Source organism: Guillardia theta (assembly GCF_000315625.1).
Source record: "Guillardia theta CCMP2712 unplaced genomic scaffold GUITHscaffold_60, whole genome shotgun sequence".
Taxonomy (NCBI): Eukaryota; class Cryptophyceae; order Pyrenomonadales; family Geminigeraceae; genus Guillardia; species Guillardia theta.
The window spans coordinates 430,272-448,586 of NW_005434614.1; the positions used below are offsets into that span (position 1 = coordinate 430,272).

General features: G+C 53.9%; 5 protein-coding genes across 5 annotated transcripts in view; 3 read left to right on the top strand and 2 right to left on the bottom strand.

Annotated features, from left to right (window-relative positions):
* Nucleotides 1–862: 862 nt before the first annotated feature.
* Nucleotides 863–2,445, top strand: GUITHDRAFT_142097 (hypothetical protein; the record flags this gene model as incomplete). Its single annotated transcript, XM_005828338.1, has 6 exons — nucleotides 863–1,031; nucleotides 1,240–1,353; nucleotides 1,404–1,501; nucleotides 1,561–1,734; nucleotides 1,845–1,974; nucleotides 2,138–2,445. The coding sequence occupies 6 exons, from the start codon at nucleotides 863–865 to the stop codon at nucleotides 2,443–2,445; spliced, it is 993 nt and encodes a 330-aa protein (XP_005828395.1).
* A 437-nt stretch (nucleotides 2,446–2,882) lies between these two features.
* On the bottom strand, nucleotides 2,883–6,838 carry GUITHDRAFT_164423 (hypothetical protein; the record flags this gene model as incomplete). Its single annotated transcript, XM_005828339.1, has 13 exons — nucleotides 6,112–6,838; nucleotides 5,368–5,543; nucleotides 4,925–5,246; nucleotides 4,832–4,880; nucleotides 4,717–4,741; nucleotides 4,524–4,664; nucleotides 4,389–4,475; nucleotides 4,266–4,346; nucleotides 3,956–4,070; nucleotides 3,604–3,669; nucleotides 3,508–3,575; nucleotides 3,212–3,322; nucleotides 2,883–2,939 (listed from the first exon to the last, which is right to left on the bottom strand). The coding sequence occupies exons 1-13, from the start codon at nucleotides 6,695–6,697 to the stop codon at nucleotides 2,883–2,885; spliced, it is 1,884 nt and encodes a 627-aa protein (XP_005828396.1). The 5' UTR covers nucleotides 6,698–6,838.
* Nucleotides 6,839–7,723: 885 nt separating this feature from the next.
* Nucleotides 7,724–10,807, top strand: GUITHDRAFT_112633 (glycosyl transferase; the record flags this gene model as incomplete). The annotated part of the gene is made up of 20 exons (XM_005828340.1): nucleotides 7,724–7,796; nucleotides 7,840–7,909; nucleotides 7,992–8,051; nucleotides 8,101–8,144; nucleotides 8,185–8,258; nucleotides 8,305–8,381; nucleotides 8,428–8,524; nucleotides 8,567–8,614; nucleotides 8,885–9,001; nucleotides 9,184–9,264; nucleotides 9,321–9,349; nucleotides 9,552–9,594; nucleotides 9,646–9,692; nucleotides 9,921–9,959; nucleotides 10,012–10,096; nucleotides 10,153–10,174; nucleotides 10,229–10,319; nucleotides 10,363–10,427; nucleotides 10,477–10,519; nucleotides 10,675–10,807. 20 exons carry the CDS (start codon nucleotides 7,724–7,726, stop codon nucleotides 10,805–10,807), a joined length of 1,338 nt encoding a protein of 445 aa, XP_005828397.1.
* A 329-nt stretch (nucleotides 10,808–11,136) lies between these two features.
* Nucleotides 11,137–15,818, bottom strand: GUITHDRAFT_112634 (hypothetical protein; the record flags this gene model as incomplete). The annotated part of the gene is made up of 3 exons (XM_005828341.1): nucleotides 11,137–11,154; nucleotides 11,622–11,647; nucleotides 11,801–15,818. 3 exons carry the CDS (start codon nucleotides 15,816–15,818, stop codon nucleotides 11,137–11,139), a joined length of 4,062 nt encoding a protein of 1,353 aa, XP_005828398.1.
* A 1,110-nt stretch (nucleotides 15,819–16,928) lies between these two features.
* Nucleotides 16,929–18,315, top strand: part of GUITHDRAFT_142101 (hypothetical protein) — a gene marked incomplete at both ends in the record, with an annotated part of 1,724 nt that continues 337 nt past the window's right edge. Inside the window, 7 exons of the mRNA XM_005828342.1 lie at nucleotides 16,929–16,965; nucleotides 17,011–17,125; nucleotides 17,174–17,408; nucleotides 17,736–17,795; nucleotides 17,944–18,009; nucleotides 18,101–18,160; nucleotides 18,206–18,257. Coding sequence (XP_005828399.1) covers nucleotides 16,929–16,965; nucleotides 17,011–17,125; nucleotides 17,174–17,408; nucleotides 17,736–17,795; nucleotides 17,944–18,009; nucleotides 18,101–18,160; nucleotides 18,206–18,257 — 625 coding nt within the window. The remainder of the gene's footprint in view (nucleotides 16,966–17,010; nucleotides 17,126–17,173; nucleotides 17,409–17,735; nucleotides 17,796–17,943; nucleotides 18,010–18,100; nucleotides 18,161–18,205; nucleotides 18,258–18,315) is intronic.

The following is an 18,315-nucleotide window of genomic DNA, read 5'->3' on the forward strand; positions in this document are numbered from 1 at the left end:
GTGACGTCGGTGTTCAAAACTTTCATGGTGAGATTGTATATATACGCTTACTTTGGAGCTATTCACTCAATTTCAAATAGTCACGCACAGTCCTCCCTCATGGAGACGGGTGAAGGTCAGCACTTTCTTTAAATATCTTTTCGTCTCACACTATGATATTTTGTACCTCTGCAACAGAGCAGTGCAATGAATTGCTATTAATACGTAGACCTTGTGGAGCCTGAGGTAAGCTGATCCAGCTTTTATACTAGGTATGTTGTCATAAAATCCTCCCTGTGCAGCCAATGGAATTCTGCTCTCTTGAGGTCGGTACGCGTCAGAAAACGAACGGGAGGGGAGGAGAGAGGAGAGGGGAGAGGAGTAGCGGGGAGGAGGAGGAGTTGAGATGAGTAAAAGAACTAGGGTTTATCTTCGTGGGTGAATTATCAGTTGTTAGGGCCGTGCAAAAAAAGGGGGAAGTGTATGGGAAGACGATGGCAGCGGGAGGGGGGAGGAGGAGGGAGGGAGGGGAAGGGGAGGAGGTCGAACGATGGAGGAGAGGGAGAGACGTCAGGACAAGGATGTTAAAGGCTGAGCTTGATAGGCCTGGCAAGAGGATGCGACGAGAGAGGAAGCGTTGAGGCTGAGGAAGGAAGACAGAAGAAAGGACGTTGGGAGGTGCAAGGGATCGAGATAGAAGATCGAGTTTGCAACCCTCGAGGCAGATGTAGCCAGCATGCGATCCAGGTCGTACATGAAAGTCTTGCGATCTAAGAGCTGCAAGCATGTGCTGAAGGCAGGCACCCTCGACGTAGAACAAACTGAAAGAGGAACAAACTCAATTTGGCTGTCCTGCTATTGGATTGAACCTCAACGCAGGTAAATGGCCTCCGCACGGTCCTCCTCCTACAGATGCTACTCTGAGCTAGCTCTTTTCTTCCTCCTTGCCCTACTATCAGAAGCAGAGTCGCGCCCAGCCATCCTCCATGAGACGAGGAAGTCGAGCACAAGCGACAAGTCCTGGCTCCGTAGCGCCTCCTCGCTCTTGGACGGTGAGCTCAAGGGGTTGAGAGGAGAGGAAGAGGATGACAGCAGGCTGTGTTGCTTCAGAGCTATGGGGCAGGAAGGATTAAAAGGATCTTCGCATCATAGGAGGGACTCTGGCAGGAGAGGAGTACCCCTGGATAGTAGAGTTCCTTCCTAACTCTACTCTTCTCTGGTGACCCACGTGACCTCCTGCTCTTGGCACGAGGCTGACAGCCCCCAGAACAGCTCAGATCATCGCAACCAGCTGGGCCTTGTCGGCTGTTCACTGCGTCTACGACTTCAACACGGGCAAGCCCATGCTGCCCTCGTCCGCCTTGCTCATCGTGGGTGAGGCTGAAAACGCGGCTGAGGTTGATGCTCATGGAGTGAACATGTAGGATGCAACGGGAACACACGCTCCTCCTCCTGCTTGGAGGTTCCAGTCACTCGCTACGTCCTTCACCCCAACTTCAACCCGAGGACCCTTGAGAACGACGTGCTGCTGATGGAGGCACGCGAGGGATCTCGTCCTCCTCCCTCTCACTGCTGCCTCAGGTCTCCGTGGACTTGGCGTCTCTTATCAACAACCAGCTGCCGCGCATCGACGGGTTGACTTCGCTCCCTCCTGGTCTTCTCGTCCCCAATAACGACATCCTCCTTGCTGGCTATGGGGTCACGGCCAACATCCAGCCCAACCAATCCCCTCAGATCCCCTTCGCCCTGTACAAGGTCGCTACTGCGGCAGATGCTGCTGCTTCTGCTGACTCTGCTTCCATCTTTGCTGCTGCTGCTGCTGCTGCTGCTGCTGCTGCTGCTGCTTCCCTCACTTCGGCATGCAGGTATCCGTCCCCATCGCAACCGAGCAGACGTGCAAGAACAGCAACCCGACGCTGAGCAGGCAGGCCTCTCAGTGGGTATGGCTGTGCGTGGACGGGCAGGGGAAGAAGGACAGCTGCGAAGGAGACTCAGGTGAAGGAGGAGGGGGAGAAGGGGGTTGGGAGGAGGAGGAGGAGGAGGAGGAGGACGGGAGGGGAGTGGGAGAGGAAGAGGAGGAGAAGGAGTGATCGAGGAGGAGGAAGAGGAAGAGGAGGAGGAGGAGGGATGGTGGGAGCTGCTGGCTGACAGCTTGTAGGTGGCCCTGCCTTCTTCTACTACAACAGCACCTCCTTTGTTGTTGGTGTTCTCAGCATGGGGTCAGAGGAGCCGACGAGCGGCCCAGCATGCGCGACCCCTGGGCGGTATGGGGTGTACACGCAGATAAGATTCTACACAGACTTCCTTGCGAGCTACGGCAATTTCTCGAATGTTACCCAGACGGCAATCGCAGTCAAAAGTGTGGGAGGCAGCAATGTAGTCTCATCGTCTCAGAGATCTAGTCCCTCCTCCTCCCTCGCCCCCTTTCTCTCAAGCATCGTGATCCTCTTCTACTTGTGTATGTGAAGGAGATGAATGTTCAAAGCGAACTTGTTCTCATGTCGACTTACAATATTCTTTCAATCTCCCATCTGATTCATTCCCTCAAGTTTGACCTTGGCAGCAAGAGCCGGCTGCCCTCGTAACCTACACATGTGGCTGCCATTTGCTCGGTTCAAACTTGACGGCGTAGTGAGCAGCGGCAGCAGGAAAAAAGATGCAAAATCATTGAGAGATTCCGCTGGAGATGATGAATGAAAGGGAGTCGAGCAAACAGGAAGGAGGAGGTGGTGGTGGTGGAGGAGGAGGAGGAGGAGGAGGACAGGAAGGAATGACGGAAAGGGGAACAGAGGGGCAAGGGAGAGGAGACGAAGAAAGAACTTTGACTTTCATTACTGTACACCAGCCATCCACCACATTGAAACCTCACCCTCCTCTTCTCACTTTCACTTTTGACTTGCCGTTCATACGGCGGCAGCACTGGAGGTCATGACTATGGCCATGCAGAGGACGGCGGTGCCCTGTCGAGGAAGGTCAGGGCCAGAGGAGAAGCGTAGGAGTGAAGGAGCTGAAGGAAGAGGAAGAGACCGATGACATACAAATTTGAGATGTGAAGCTCAGCAGAGAGTGTGAACAAGGTAAGGAGGAGTAGGAGTAGGATGATGATGATGAGGTGGAGGAGCAGGAGGAGGAGGTGAAGCAGGAGAGCGTGAGAAAGGAGGAGGAGGAGGAGGAGGAGGAGGAGGTGTTGGTGGTAGCGGAGGAGGCGGCGACGGGGGATGGGGAACGTCACCAATGCGTTGATGCGACGACCGTCATCGTCCGGTCTGAACTCGCGGAGGAAGAAACCCCAGAGCTGCCCGAAGGTCATGGTGCAGCACATGAGCACCGGCCAGGCGATCACCTGAGGGAGGTGTGAGCACGAGGATAAGAGCATGGTGAATCAAGAGGAGGAAGAGGAGGAGAAAAAGGAGGAGGAAAAGGAGGTAGAGGAGGTAGAGGAGGAGGAGGAGGAATGATGGTGGTGGAGGAGGGATAAAAAGGGTTGGGAGAGGCAAAGGTGACGCAAAGAGTTGCTCAGTCGCTCACAGGGCCAAGAGTTCCGAGAAGTTTGGCTGCTGCGCCGTAAAGGTGAATGTGACAGGAAAACGCGATCCCTGCTCATCATCAGCAACGTCCTTAAACAAGTCTTGTCTTCGATGTTCGTGTCCTTTTTCTGCTCCAGCGCCTTCTCCTGCTCGTCCTCTACTACTACAACAAAACCACAAGTGCGAACACGAGCACGAATATGAAGACGAGTTAAATCATCGTCGTGGTCGTGGTCGTGGTGGTGGTCGTCATCATCGTCATCGTCATCGTCATCGTCATCGTCATCGTCATAGTCTTCGTCATCATCAATGTAGTCATCATCATCGTTATCACCAGATCTAAAGATCAATACTCGGTGACAATTGGGACCATATCGGTTTGCTCAACGTTGTTGAAGGAGCGCAAATATCCTCTTTTACACCTCAACGATCCTATCTTAGTCTCGCACCTGACAAGATGCTGTTTCGCCATGATATCAAGAGTCGCTCATCTGGCCTGTTGGAATCTCTCAGAACATGGATGATATCTCCAGCTGCTGACCACCTCACAAACTCTGCCCAATTCTGCTTCCTCGTTATGAGGAATCCAGCATAGCTGCAGTTCACAACTCCTTTGCAAGTCATGGTGAGGTGTAAACTTCAGTGTTATCACTCGAACCTGCGAGACAAAAAGCAAACAACCATATGGCGTCTTGTGCGAACAACTTGCTTATCTTGCGAGGCAGTCAGTATGTGCCGTCAGATCGAGCTAGTCCTCACTCCGAGAGCAAGGAGCTGCTGCGTGAGTGAGTCCCCAATCACAAACGCAAGCTGCAAGCTTGACGCAAAGATTCCAGCAACCTCCCCAGCAAGTCAGGAGCAGCAAGACAGTCGCTCAGGTACCATGCAGAAGCCAACAGACTGCAGAGGGGAGAGAGTTCTCCTTCTTGGCTCCTCTGGCCTCCTCTCTGCTTCACCTCCTCCCTCCGCCTGTATCCAGCGATCAGTTCATTTCCTAGCCTCCTCGTCTCATCGAACCGCGAACGCTGATTTGGAGGAGGCAGGAAAGTTTGGGCTGGAGGGCTCGACGACCACAAACTTCATCGATTCGTCCACCTCCTTCATGTCGATACCCAGGTTGGTGCTGGCACAGCTCATCTCTTGCCCGCTCCCATGCTCCTGCTACACCCAAGTTACATCGCTCCTCCAATTTTATCCCGGGCAGCCGAACCTTGGATTCTCCGCTTGTTTCTGACCTGGACAAGACGCGAGTCAGTAGGAGCATGAGCATGAGCATGAGCATGAGCATGAGCATGAGCATGAGCATGAGCAGGAGCATTGAATACCTCCTGGTCCTCCCAACTTCACGCAGGTGAACAGCTCTTCCCAGCATGCCTGCTCGAGGTTACATCTGTTCATATCCCAGAAAGTTCAGCTACCGAAGCCGATGATGGCTACTACAACTCCGGTCAAGATCAGCGCTCCTGCTGCTCCTGTCGGGACTCCTCCTCCGAATATGAAACCCCACACCACTCCCATGATCACAATCACCGACATGCACAGAGCCGTCCCAAGCCCGATGCCGACCAGTCTGAGCGCGAGCCCGAAGCCGATGGTGCCGAACCCCCACGTGAAGCTCGCGACGATGATGGCGGCAAGGCCCGAGCTGCTGGAGGATACGATAGCATGGTGGAGGTTGTCGACGCCGAGGTGAGGGAGGATGTAGGCAAGGTTGAGCACAATGGACACGCCTTGGTTGACCTGAGGAACGATGAGAGGATGAAATGGAGCGAGCGAGGGACTGCATAAGAGAGCAAGACGAGAGGAGACAACCCACGACTGCAACCCTCTGCGAGAGAAAGGTATACTTCAAGTCTCATACCATCCAAAAGTGCTCCCAGCACCACCCGCTCTCCTCCGCCGGTCTTCGCACCACTCGGATCATATCCGACGTTGCAACGTTGCCAGGGAGGTTCCACACAGAGTTGAGGAAGCCTCCCACGATGGGGAGGACGATCCCCACCGCAAGCTCGGTCTGCGTGACCATTTCCAACCACTCTGCTCGTGGAATAGTCAGTACGTGAGGGTCAACCCACGACCATGGCCCTTGATCGTCTTACCTCAGTCTCACTACCTTCATACCTGCCTCCTACCCCACCTGCCTCTCTCTGCCTCTCTCCCGCTCCCCTGCCCCCTCCCCCCTCCCGTTTCCTACAGTCTCCTCCAAGTCCTGCTCCCTCCCCAGAAAGCCATCCGGGGGCTGATCAGGCAAGTTGACTGATAACGATCAAAGGACCGGCCCCCGGCACTCGGACAAAACGGTTGCGGCGGCAGCTTGACAGGAATCACAGTACTCTTGGTTGAGATCGGATTGATTCAAACACTAGAGTTTTTAGTGAAAACAAAGAATAACAAACAAATGCAACCTAATCTATATATTTACACATTCCACATCATCGTCATCCCGACTGTCAGTGTGCCGTATAGGAGGAAGATATTCAAGCATTGGATTGCCTTCGAGCCAGCAAAGAGTTGTCAAGACTGAACGTGCGCTTTGAAGGCACAGTGAAAGCTTTGCTCAGTCTTGCCGCTAGGTCATCGATGTCTCCAACAGACTTCGTCTGACCTCTTTTGGTCCAGGTTCGAATACAGCTGACCCAGTCTTGTCTTATCTTGTAGGAAGGGATCCTCATCTGAATGACGTCGCTGGAGGACTCTTCGGATGTCTTGAGACAGATGACGGAGTGATCCTTTTCGTCCTGTACCAGATAAAGATCCATGATCGAGGTTGATGACTGCACAGGGGAGCTTTGTGACTTGCGGACAACAAGGTCACCCGACATTGTTAATTCACAATATCGCATCTCCCACCAGACTTTGAAGAGACCTCTCTTGCGAACCTCCAACCAGCCCGAAATCATCCTGGCTTCATTCTTGACGCTGTTTGCGTTTGCGACTTTCGAGAGACCCAGCAGGCTGATAATCCCTTTGCTTCTGGCGTAGAGCTGTCTAGAGAATACGTCGCCATCAACATCTCCCTTTGACTTTGGAGGGGCCCACATGTCGTAGAGTTGCTGTTTCCGGACATCAGCTACATCTTGTCTGCTTTCGATGATTCTGGCTGCTGCATGACTGGCAAGTTTCTTACACAGGAGAACTGTCTTCATGGACGTCTGTCGAAGCAAACTCTTTCTTGCTGCCTCGGGCGCCATTTCTTTCTTAAAATTCGGAACAATCTTGATGGAGGGGAAGGCTGCTGCCTATTTCAACGCTGAATTGTCGTGGAGTTCCTCGCGTAGAGCAGAAATCAAACCGTACTGTCTGCTCCGTGTTGTATGTGCGTGTTGAGGAGCAGATGATTTCTTGGGGCCGTGCTCTTATCTATCGGTCTTTTCTTCGCTACCCCCTGACCCTACCCATCTTGTATGGACCCCCACCTACCTGGAAAGATAGCCGAGTTTTACACACCTTTTATCGACCGCAGGCGCATGTATCAGAGCATAGCATTATTGTATAATAGCACAATTAGTATTTATCTCACCCCGACCATACCTTCTTGATTTCTAAAGTCTATCGATTTCTGGGGGTGGATGAAAAAGTAGGGGTGGCATCCCAAAATCTTCTCCCTTCGGGGTGGGGGTGCGTTCAAAAGGGGTAGGAGACACAGAGGCAACCTGAAGCGGTTGGAGGCCCACTGGGTCATCATGTGGTTTACCACACAGTTGATGACTGAGTTCTTGTCAGCATATATTTTTATCTTTCCGGAAAGATCTGTTTTCGTACTGAGGAGCCGTAAACGGAATCAAACGTTGTCTTTTCGAGGACAGGAGGTCATGCTGACACAGGAGAGTCCGTGCATGTCATCATCATTGGTTGACCACATCGCCGTTTGACCAGCCGAGTAAAGTGTTTCAAAAATGTAACGGAGAATAACGACTCAGCTCACCTTCCTAGAGGGTGGCGGGGCGTCGCCAGGATGGTATCTTTGCGAGCGGATGAAGCTGGTAACCTACGTGGAAAGAGAATGGCGGGCGCCGACCTCCCTACGAGCAATGTACCAGCTCCCCTTGCCTCCTGTACCAGCTTCCCTTGCCCCCTCCCCTACCCCCCCTTGGTCATGTAAAACTCTTCAGCTCTCGTCGTCTTTCTCCCTCCCCGCGATGGGCTGGCGTCTACTTTCTCGTTGATCGTCGTTGAGATCCCCACGACACTTGCTTCCCTGTCATCTGAAAGCGAAGATGGGCTCCACCAACATGCTGCTCTTCTTCATCCTCCTGGTCTGCTCCATGGAGGGCTCTCCCGCGCAAGATGGTACCTTCAGTCATCTCTCCTCCTCGCTAACAAGATTCTTGAGATTCCTGCACATTGGACAAGGTGAAGATTGCATTCGTTCATCATGCCTTGGACATGGGAGGAGTAGAGAGGTGAGCCGATAGAGGGTGTGTGAGGAGGGGGAGGAGAAGGGGGTGTGAGGAGGGGGAGGATGGGAGATATGAAATGAAACAGGCAGATCGAGACTACCTGGTTGTCCATCGATCACCAGCAGTTCGATGGTGCGGTGGTTCTGTGAGAAGGCCATCCCTCCTTCACGTGAGGCTGATGCGGCACGCGCCAGGTACCAGCGACTTGGAGGATGGGCGACCAAGTTTGAGAGCTTCGGTACGAGGTGATGCTCGAAGTTGCTCTTGACTGCTTCCAGGGCTCCGAGCTGTCCTCTTCCCGATCTTCGATCACCATGGCGCTTTGCTGCCGGGCCATCAGGAAGCCAGGAAGGTGGAGGTCGGTCTGTATGAGCAGGATGGGATGTGATGCTGCTCAGGACATGGTTCGGTTCCTCTCTGAGCACCATGTTGCCCACGTCTGGTATGGGGGAGGGGCGCTGGGCAGTTTCAGCACGTGAGTTGTGGAGGCGGATCGGGAGAGGGATAACGTCAAAGCTCAGGTTTGGAATCGAAGTTGCAAGCGCTGCCGGTCTGCCTGTGATTCAGAACCTTGCATGGAATGTCTTCACGGTGGACTTGTCAGTTTCTGTAGTTGTGGTGAGGTGCAGGCAAGTGGAAAGTAATTCTGACAGTGAGCAGGTGGAATGCGATGAGACTGAGGAGCTTCACAGGGAAAATCTCCGCGAGGTAGTCGTTTGATCTGTGAGTGAGATAGTCACTTGATATGTCAGTGAGTGGAACATATATTGCTTTCTTGGTTGTGCCAGTCAGTGAGTCAGTGAGTCAGTGAGTCAACCAGTCAACCAGTCAATCAGTCAGTCAGTCAGTCAGTCAGTCAATCTGTCAGTCAGTCAGTCAGTCAGTCAGTCAGTCAGTCAGTCAGTCAATCAATCAGTCATTCAATCAGTCAGGCAGTCAGGCAGTCAGTCAGACGTTTCTGATTTTCTTCATCTCCAGCGTTTTTCTGTGGACGAAGATATTTTGAACAGGCTCGGAGTAACTCAGGCAAGCGAACAGCAAGTCATTCTTGACTCGGGGTTCCAGTTCGTATCAGGAAAGGAAAGGCGCTTGTTGGTTGTGAATTGTGACTCTGAGGAACAGAAAATGCCAATTTGAGCATCGAAGGTTTTCAGACTCAACTAGAACGAAGTCAACATGTACAGATTCCTGTTGTCTTGCTTCTGTTTGATCTTTGATCCACCCCCTGCTTCTTTGTTGATTCATTTCCAGTGTTTGTACTGAATGCTTTCTTTCAGAGCAGAGTCCCTCTCGTTGTTCGGATCAACCCCGGAGTGAACTTGTCTCGTTTTGACTTAGCCATTCCTCAACTTGCAAGAGTGAGAGCAGAGGTGAAAACTTTCTGTGACTGCTTAAAGGTGTTGATAAATTGCAGGCCCGAAGCTCGGATCGAATCATTGTTGGGTGAGATGATAGGGATAGATCCATGAAGTTAGATGTTGATCTGAGAATCATTGTGACGATGCAGTTTCGGTGAAATTTGAATGCTGGTGATGTTGCTGATGATGAAGCTGTAACCAGTGATGGTGATGGCTGTGACATGATGACAGTGGTGTTATTGGAGTTTGAGATCGAGATAGACGGTCACGCTGATCTTGTTTTCAAGACGTCTTAGCCGTCTTGTACCCGAGAAAGACCCGGAGACGTTTGTAAATTTTTCTTTGCTTGCTCCACAAAGGACTTAACTAGGCATGCTCTAGGTAAAAGCTGCGGCCCTCCTCAAGCATCGTGACGATCTCTTGTTCCGGTAAAGATCTTCCTCTACGTCAGATCTTGCTGATAATCACTCATTCGAACCCCCGTTCATCTGATGTGCGGCAGTTCTTGCTTCTTGCTCCTGCTCCACTCTGTATGTTTTCCTTTCTCGCTCTTGCTCTTTCGCTGCCTCTTTCTCTCCATTTCATCTGGACGTTTGGTCGTGCGGACTTGTTCTAGTTTTCCTTTCTTTACTTCTTGTTGATTTGATGCCTTGCAGACTCTGGGGAGATGGTCCTGAGCGAAGGAAGCTAGAGGAGTGAGCGTGTGCTAGTTCCTGCGTGAGTTTGTCTTACATCCTTTCCTCTCAGAATGCGATTAAACTTGGGCCTGCAAGACAGACTAGAGCTGATGGGATCAACTGAACAACCCGAGCTTGCCCTTGCCGCCATGGACGTTCGTGTTTCCCGTCCATCCCCATCGCTCTCCTCTGACTTTGTTCTTGTCTCCAGATCTTCGCCTACCCGACAACAGGTGTTGAGATTTGCTGCTCTCAGTCACTTCCCTCCTCCTCCTCACTCGGTGCAGGTGAGAGTGTCGGTTGGGTCGTCCTCGAGGCCATGGCGATGGAGCTTCCGGTGATCAGCACGGCAGTGGGGGCAGTGCCGTCCTTCGTCAGGTGCAGGAGGTGATGACGTGGCAGGGGCTGATGGGTGGAGCAGGCATGGCGAGAACGGCTTTCTGATGGAGAAGGTACAAGACGAAGAGATACTAGCTTCTCTAATTGGTCTTGCCTGTTATGCTGTCGATGTTGTTGTTGACCTGGGGCATGTCAGAGGTGTTGGCTGACTCTCAAGAGCTCCGAGATGAGCTTGCAAGGTTTGTTCTTCTCCTGTCTGTCTCTCGCGACTTCTCATCGTGCCTGTTTTGTCACGATGTCATGTGTTTCCCCTGTCAATGTCTGTGTCTGTTCTGCCTTGTTTTCAGTATGCCTTCGTTGTGCTATCATGTGTCTTGTGCTGATTGCATCTTAGAGGGGCGAGGGAGTTTGTTGAGCGAGAGTGCAATCTGGAAGCGTTTGCAGCGTCATACACGTCTTTGTACCGAGCTGTGGGCGAGAAGAGGAGGAAAAAACTGAAAGGAGTGAGCGATAATCCTGTGTCGTAGAACAGGAGGAAGAACCTGCAGCTGAAAGCTCTTGTGAGTTACGTTAACTTGTTGTAGAACAACGACAATCTTATGAAATCTGTCTCCTTCACGCTCTCTCGCCCCTTCTCCTCCCCTCCTTTATCTCCCACTCCTCCCTCTTCTTGTTGTTCGCTCTTTATTCATTGCCATCCACACCTGAGTTCAGCTGCTACCTTCCTCCACTTCAGCTCTGCTTGTCTCGTGATGGTGGAGGCCCTTTGGGAGGCGGAGGTTTTGGTTTGCCCGACTTGGACTGGGAGGAGGCTCGCGAGCTCTGACCAGGAGGAGGAGGAGGAGGAGGAGGATGACTAGGGGCTGGAGGTTTCCTGTAGACGACCCGTCAAGTTTGCACGAGCAAGAGAGGTCTCGGGTTGACGAGGAGGAGGACAGGGAGGAAGGGATAGAGGGGATCAAAAAGATGGGCAGCGAGGGATGGAAGGAGGGCGAGTCACCTGAGTGAGGGAGATCCTGACTTGCTTCCTGTACGAGAGAATTCTTTGCCAGGCGAGGGAGGGTGAGGAGGAGGGGGAGCTTGGCCGGGGGATACAGGGGCATGGATAGAAGGAGGAGGAGCGTGGATTGGGGGAGGCGGGGCACGAAGAGGAGGGGGAGGGGCCTGCCTCGAGGAGGAGATGGAGGAGGAGTCGTCGCGCACTTCTGTTGAGGGAGCCGTGGAGGAAGACGAGGACGATACATGGGATATTTCAGTGTGCGAGGGAGGAGAAGGAGCGTGGAGAGGAGGAGGAGGAGCAAGTGGAGGAGGTGGTGGAGGTGGGGGGGAAGGAGCCGTGACCGTAGGTTGCACGCTTGACTTGACAACTGTGACAGACACTTAGGGTAATGAGAGAGGAGGAGGGGAGGAGGAGGGCTGAGGGAAGAGGACGGAGGAGGAGGCTGAGGGAAGAGGATGGTGGAGGAGGCTGAGGGAAGAGGATGGAGGAGGAGGGGAGGAGGAAGCGGCAGGATCGTTACCATCCACATGCGATGCAGCGCGAGTTGGAGCAAGCTGCGGGGCTTCGGCGTCTACAGGGTCAATGGAGACCTTGGGGCGGGAGTAGACGAAGTCCTGAGAGGGAGGGAAGAACTTGACGGCGGGTTTGGGAGGAGGAGGGCAGACCGCGCGCAGGCGGTCGAAGATCTGTTTGTCGATGCCCAGGAAGGTCTCCGCCCGCTGGAGGAAGAGTTTGACAACCTCGCTCCCCAGCTCTGGCAGGTTTCTGTCCTGCTGCGCCTCCTTGAGGATGTGGGAGGGGATGGAGAAGGTGAGGTAGCGATGCTCTTGCCGCAGCAGATGCATGATCGCGCAGCCCGCCCACTGCAGCCCGTCCCCGAACTGCCACTCGCCCGGTGACCTGCAGGACTTGACGAGGAGGAGGAATGTCAGGCTGCTCCAGACCCAGTGGAACTCTACATCCTTGGAGGAAGAGGAGAGCAGGTGCCAGGGGGGGAGAGGCAGCACGGCTCCTGGCACACCGTCGTAGTCCTTCCCTCCCATCCACGTCAACTTGGCGTTGGCGATGAACTGGTCAAGCTTTGCAAGCACGTTGTGGAGGAGGGAGACGTGCTTGGAGGAGAGCTCCGACAGCTCCGAGACCGACCTCGTGTGTCCTGCTATTCCTGTCAGCCTTTTCGACTGCAGCTGCGCCTCCTCCCCCAAGACCCCCGACGTCTGCAGCCTCCTTGCGCTATCCTCGATCACTGCCTCCGTCTTGCTCTGCACGAAGTTCCTGACCTGCCGGCCGGAAGAGAGGAGCAGAGCAGCGAGGGCCTCGTCGAGCAGGTCAGCGAAGCAGAGCATGTTTCCCAGCTCTCTGAACTGCTGAATGACGCCCGTGCGGAGGGGTGGGTAGGAGGCGACGTCCTTGAGCTTGGCGTCTTCGAAGTAGCCCATCACTCCCTCTACCGTGTAGTCTCGTGCGCTAGGGAGTTTCATGTCGGCGTCAAGCCCGACGGCAGCGATCTTAGAGAGGTAGGGGATGATGCCCTCCCGCACCAGCCCCTGCAGCTGGTTGGTCGAGGCCTCCAGCAGCAGCGAAACGTTCTCCTCTCCCATCACCTGCAGCATCGCCGTCGCGTGCTGTCGCCCGAACGTCCCCCGGCCCTTGAGCGCAGCGAGGATGCGCGAGGTGGCCAAGCGAGAGCCAAAGAGGAGGGCGTACTTGTCGCGCTTGAGGTCGGGGTGAGTGTTCTCAAGGTGCTTCTTCAACAGCCTCATCTGCTTCCTCGAGTCCGTGTGGCCCTCCGTGTCCTCGTAGTCCATCTCCAGCTCCGACTCCACGAACGTTCGCGACCGCTCCTCGAAGTACATGCACGGCAGCAGGTGCGCGCGGATCTGACCCACACAGTAGCGAGCGATCCTGTTGCCCGCTAGCCCCGTCCTCAGCCCCTCGCAAACGTCCTGCCACACCTCCTCGAACGGCGTCAGCTGGAGTCCGTCCTCCGACAGGTACGCGTGCGCAAACCGACTTGTCCTAACCAGCGCCTCCAGCTCGAGAATCCCACTGAGGCCCGTCGCTTCGAACCTGCTCTGAGCGTACCACAGGGACGTGCGCTGAAGGTCTTCCACCCTCCAGCTCAGCTGCGAGCTGAGGTCCACCGAGCGGCCGAGCAGCTTGACATGCTTGACCTTAAGATTAACGCGCATGAACGGGTTGTCCTCCACCTTGTGCGGGGGAACGAGGTCAGGGAAGAGGTGGGAGGCGGCGAGGAGGCGATAGTGAGCGTAGATCTTGCGAGCGAGGGAGCTGAGCAGCTTGTCGAGGCAAGTTTGAGCCTCCGCCTCGATCTCGAGGAACAGGTGCTTGCTGCGGAGGACGTTCAAGGAGAAGCGAGCAGCGTCATCGTAGATATGCAGGGGCATGAAGACGTGGGAGATGGGATTCTTGGTGAACTTCTCTGTGCCAAGGAGGAACGAGCACAACATCCAGGGCAGGTTGATGGAGGCAGGGAATTGCACCTGCTTAGTCATGTCGAGGAAGAGCTCGCGGAGGTAGAGCGAGCTCAGGTCGGACAGGCTTGCTAGACACTCGGGCAGGTTCTGCATAGTGAGGAAGGACCGGCTCTCCGTCATCCACATGCTGAGAGTCTTCTGCTGCTCCTTTGACAGCTCCGCCTTTGAGAACATCCCTCCCTTGCGCTGCTCCGCCCTCCTCAGCACCACCCCACAGATCGATCGGAGGAGGAGGAGGAGAGGATAGCCTGGCCCTGACGATCGCTGGGACATGACAGAGTCTTTGCGGGCCGTTAGAGGCATGATGACAGCCCGGCCGTCCTGCCCACCTGACGCGTGCCAGTCGGCAGCATACTGCTGTATGACTAGGAGGAGCTCGGCCATCTCTTTCTTGCCCCTCTCCTGCAGGTCTCTGACCATTTGCCCGACTGCCCCCACAACAACCTCCTGTGTGCGCCAGTGGCAGGTCCTGGCCATGGCTGGGACGAGGAAGGGCAGGAGCTCCTCCAGGCTGCTCACGAAGCTCTTGATCATCGAGATGAGCTCGAGAAGGGAGGACTTGTCTGTAGCAGAGTAGTTGTTAGTGACCACTCTCTTGTACTGCTGAAACTTGTCCTCCTCGGTCGGATAGATCTCCGAGCCTGCGTTCTCATCTTTCTGCGGGCAGCTATACTTGATGGCCGACTGCTCCAGGATCCACTCCTTCCACTCCTCCACCATCTGCAACCAGCCAACGACCTTGGTGTAGATCTCCTGGTCCTCCGAGGGGGAGAACTTTCTCGAGGTATTGGACTGGAAGAATGAAGCTTTCATCTCCTCCAGCTGGCAGCAGGAAGCATAGATGTTCCTTCTTGCCATGTCCAGCTTGCCTGTGATCGAGTATCTCTCGGACAGCTTCTCTGACTTCCCCTTGCTCAGGTCCTGGACGTCCGTCAGTTTGATCCCAAGCGCTTCCACGCCGGGTGCGAGACGGACGACGTTCATGCATTCGCTCGTCATGTCGCCAAACACCGGACAGACGGGGTAGGACGTGATGAAGTCGACGGCATCTTTCACCAGGCTCCCGGCCTTGACCTCTTTGTATCCTTTACTTCCGTCCATCACGCTGGCGACTTCGGCCGCGTCTTCTCCCAGCATCACAAGACAGAGGGATATCACCCTGTGCGCGACGTGCCTGCTGTTGAGACCAAACCATCCGACCTCCTCGAACTGCTTCCTCGCAACTTGGAGGCAGAGGCGCAGCAGCTGCACCGTCACATTCATCGAGAAGAGCTTGGCAAGACGGATGCGAAAGATACTTCCGGTGAGCATCTTGACAAGGTTGGACTTGTTTGCAAGGTAATGAGACAGATCTTGATCGCAAAACAGGTCATTGTTGAGCAACTGCCTGTTGTCCGTTGTCAGGGCCTGGAGGCCTCTCCTCCAGCTCGAGTAGTCGTTGTTGAGGCTGGGCTTCATGTCCTTGAGCACGTCGATCACAAACAACTTATCCAGGATCTTGATGATAGCCCACAGTCTCTCCTCGTTCCACGCCTGGTCCTTGTTCTTCTGCTCCAGCAAGGCTTGGAACTGCTTCACCACGGCGTCTTGCAGGCACGACAGCACAAACGTGTGGAGCTCCTTCAGCTTGTGGACTGTCGACTTGAGCATGTTGATGTGACTCGCATAGTCCGGGTTGCTCTGAGAGAAGGTCTTGGCAATGCTGCGGTACGTGTACAGCCAGTGGATCCAGCCGTCAGCCTTGCCCACCCATCTCTCGATCAGCATGACAGCATCGAAGTCTTCCACCACCTGAGATAGATTCTCTGCATCATCGAGGATACCGTCTCTCCTTGACAGGTGGCGGTCAAACACAAAGTCTTGACTGGCCCCGCAAGGGAAGAAGAGAGCGTTGCTTGCTCCTTGCACCTGCGGCTGACACACCGCCAGCTCGCGCGTGAGAAGGCCGCTGTTGGCTGCTCCATCAGGATGATCGCGCTTGTACTCTTCTAGCTTCAGCTCCAGCGTCTGCAGCGCGAAAGTTCCACTTGAGAGCGACATCGAACGGATCGGTCCTGTATGGCAAGGCACTTGTAGCTCCAGCGCTCTAGTCTTGACTTGATGTACTCCAGTTGCTATCAGCAACTAAGACAGAAACATTCCCTGCTAAAAAAATATCTTCAGCTGGAGCCAGCAACCTCGATCAATCCAGACCCTGCATGCTGTTGGCCTGATCTTATCGCTAATATGTGAGGATGTTATACCTTCCCTTCTCGACTCAGCCTTGTATTTCATATCCAGTAGATTTCACTCCTCTGCCTCCCGCACAGCTATCTCCCTTCTCTGCTCACGTTCTAACATCGCTTGCTTAGCTTTGTGCTCCAACCATCGCATTGAGCAGCCTGCTGTTGTCAACTTCCTTGCTCACAACCCCTCTTTTAACCAAATCACATCATCGCAAGACACATGACTTCGCAGTTTCTTCTCGCATCTGATATGCTGCTGTCTTTCTTCTAGCATTTGTCAGCCATGTATGTCTCATCGCAACTATCGCTATAAATCTCTCCTAGTTTCTCTTTCCTCACTGAACACAAGCATGAGCTTGCAGGCAAGCTCATGCTCTGCCATATCGTTGTCCTCTGCCACGTCGTCATCTTCTGCCATGCCCTCAGCTCGCCACATTCTCGACCGCTCCCTGCCTCTTGCTCTGTCGTCTTTCTGTAGCATCCCGCGAAGCGCCTAACTTGTAAAACCAGTTATTAAGTGTACCACTAGTGCCTTAAATTATGTTTTGATAGGACTTTAGTGATGATGCGGAAGACTAATAAATCTTTTAGAGGGATATTTAAAATATTTTATAATATTTACATCTCAGCTTTTAAAAAGCATGGCCCTCATACCGCATCAAATAACGGCCATGTCGCACCAGATGTCGCACAATGACGCAAGGGAGGAACAAATTTCTTGAGGGGGAGGAGGAGGAGGCGAAGAACGATGAAGGACATGGGCGAGAGCGCGATCTCTATGAGAGACGATGAAGATCACTGAGATGTTCACGGGAATGAGAAAGCTGTTCCTGGACAAACACGAACAATTCATCAACAGATTGCAACAAGTGCTGTGCTGATCTGCAGAACACCTTCTTCTAAGTGTTCTTTCAACTTCATCAGGATGTATGACCTCGCACCTCCAGGCTCTCCCATACCTGGTGACTTGCTTATGCTCTGCTCTTCTCCTCCTCAAACTCTTTCAGGGCTGGAGCATCTATTCGGAGGAGGATCAGGGATGTCAAAGACGGGAGGGCAGAAAACGTCTGCTGCTCCCTCTCAGAGGATCGAGCGAATGATACAGACGTCTGCATCGCACAGGTTGCTTGCTCCTTGTCTGCCAGACCTTCTCCTCATTCCTCCCTGCAGACGACCTGTCTTGGTAGGGAGGAGGGATCTTCGAGGGAACAGCAACGGGACGACAAAGACGAGCAGGAAGACTGCAGGAGAGCGGAGGAGGAAGGAAGTCGACGACGAGGGTGCCAACCTCGCGGATCTGATCCTGGCAGCTGTCCCAAGACAGCCGATCGTCGTGGAGTATGAAGCTACACCACCATCATATGTGCAGGACGAGGAGTTTGCTGCCGTAACACGCAGTGAGCAGGTAAGAAGAGGAGCGTGCTGCTCTACTTGAAGTGTTACGATGACAAGATGGTAGATGGAAGACCATCAGTCAACATCATCACTTACAAGCGATGAATCACACGTCATTCGTCACGTTCCCCTCCATTCACATCCCTTTCAGCAAAATGCCTTGAGGAGCGTTCCTTTTGAAGCTCCTGCTCCTGCTCCTGCTCCTGCTCCTGCTCCTCCTCCTCCTCCTGCTCCTCCTCCTCCCGCAGTCTCTGCCAGTCCTGCTCCCTCGTCTTCCCTTCCTGCAGTTCCTCTTCATGACCCATCGGCGATCTCGAGGCTGTCAGATCCTCAACAGGAGGAGCGAGCGATGAAGATCCGAAAACAAGAAGAGCTGAAGGAGTCTCTCAGGCAGCAGGTAGTTCTTGCCCTTTCTTTTGTTCTTCCTCCTGTCCTTTTTCCACTCCTCCTCTCTCTCTCATTTACCCTTCCCTCCCCTCCTTCTCTGCCCCTTCCCTCGCCTTCCCTTCCCTTTCCTTTCGTTCTCCTCCCTTGCCATTTCTCAGCTTTCCTTCCCTGCCTCCCTTCCCATCCTCTGGTCCCATCCCTTCTGCTCAAGAGCGACTTCGCAGGTGCAGGAGAGGAAGAGGTTAAAGGAAGAGGAGGTACTTCGACAGAAGGTAGCGAAACAACTGGGCGCACACGTTTCTGACTGCATTGCAGCGGGAGGAGGAAAGGGAGGAGGAGAGGTGTAGGAGGGAGCAGGAGCAGCTCAAGTATCAGGTGAAGGCAGAGGATAGGAGCAGTTGTTTCATGATGTCCGAGCAGTTTGAGGCAGAGAAGGCAGCAAAGCGATCAGCTGGAAGCTCACAAACAACAGGTTAGCTTCTCCCCACCTGGCCTCTCTTCCCTTCCCTTCCCTTCCCTTCCCTTCCCGT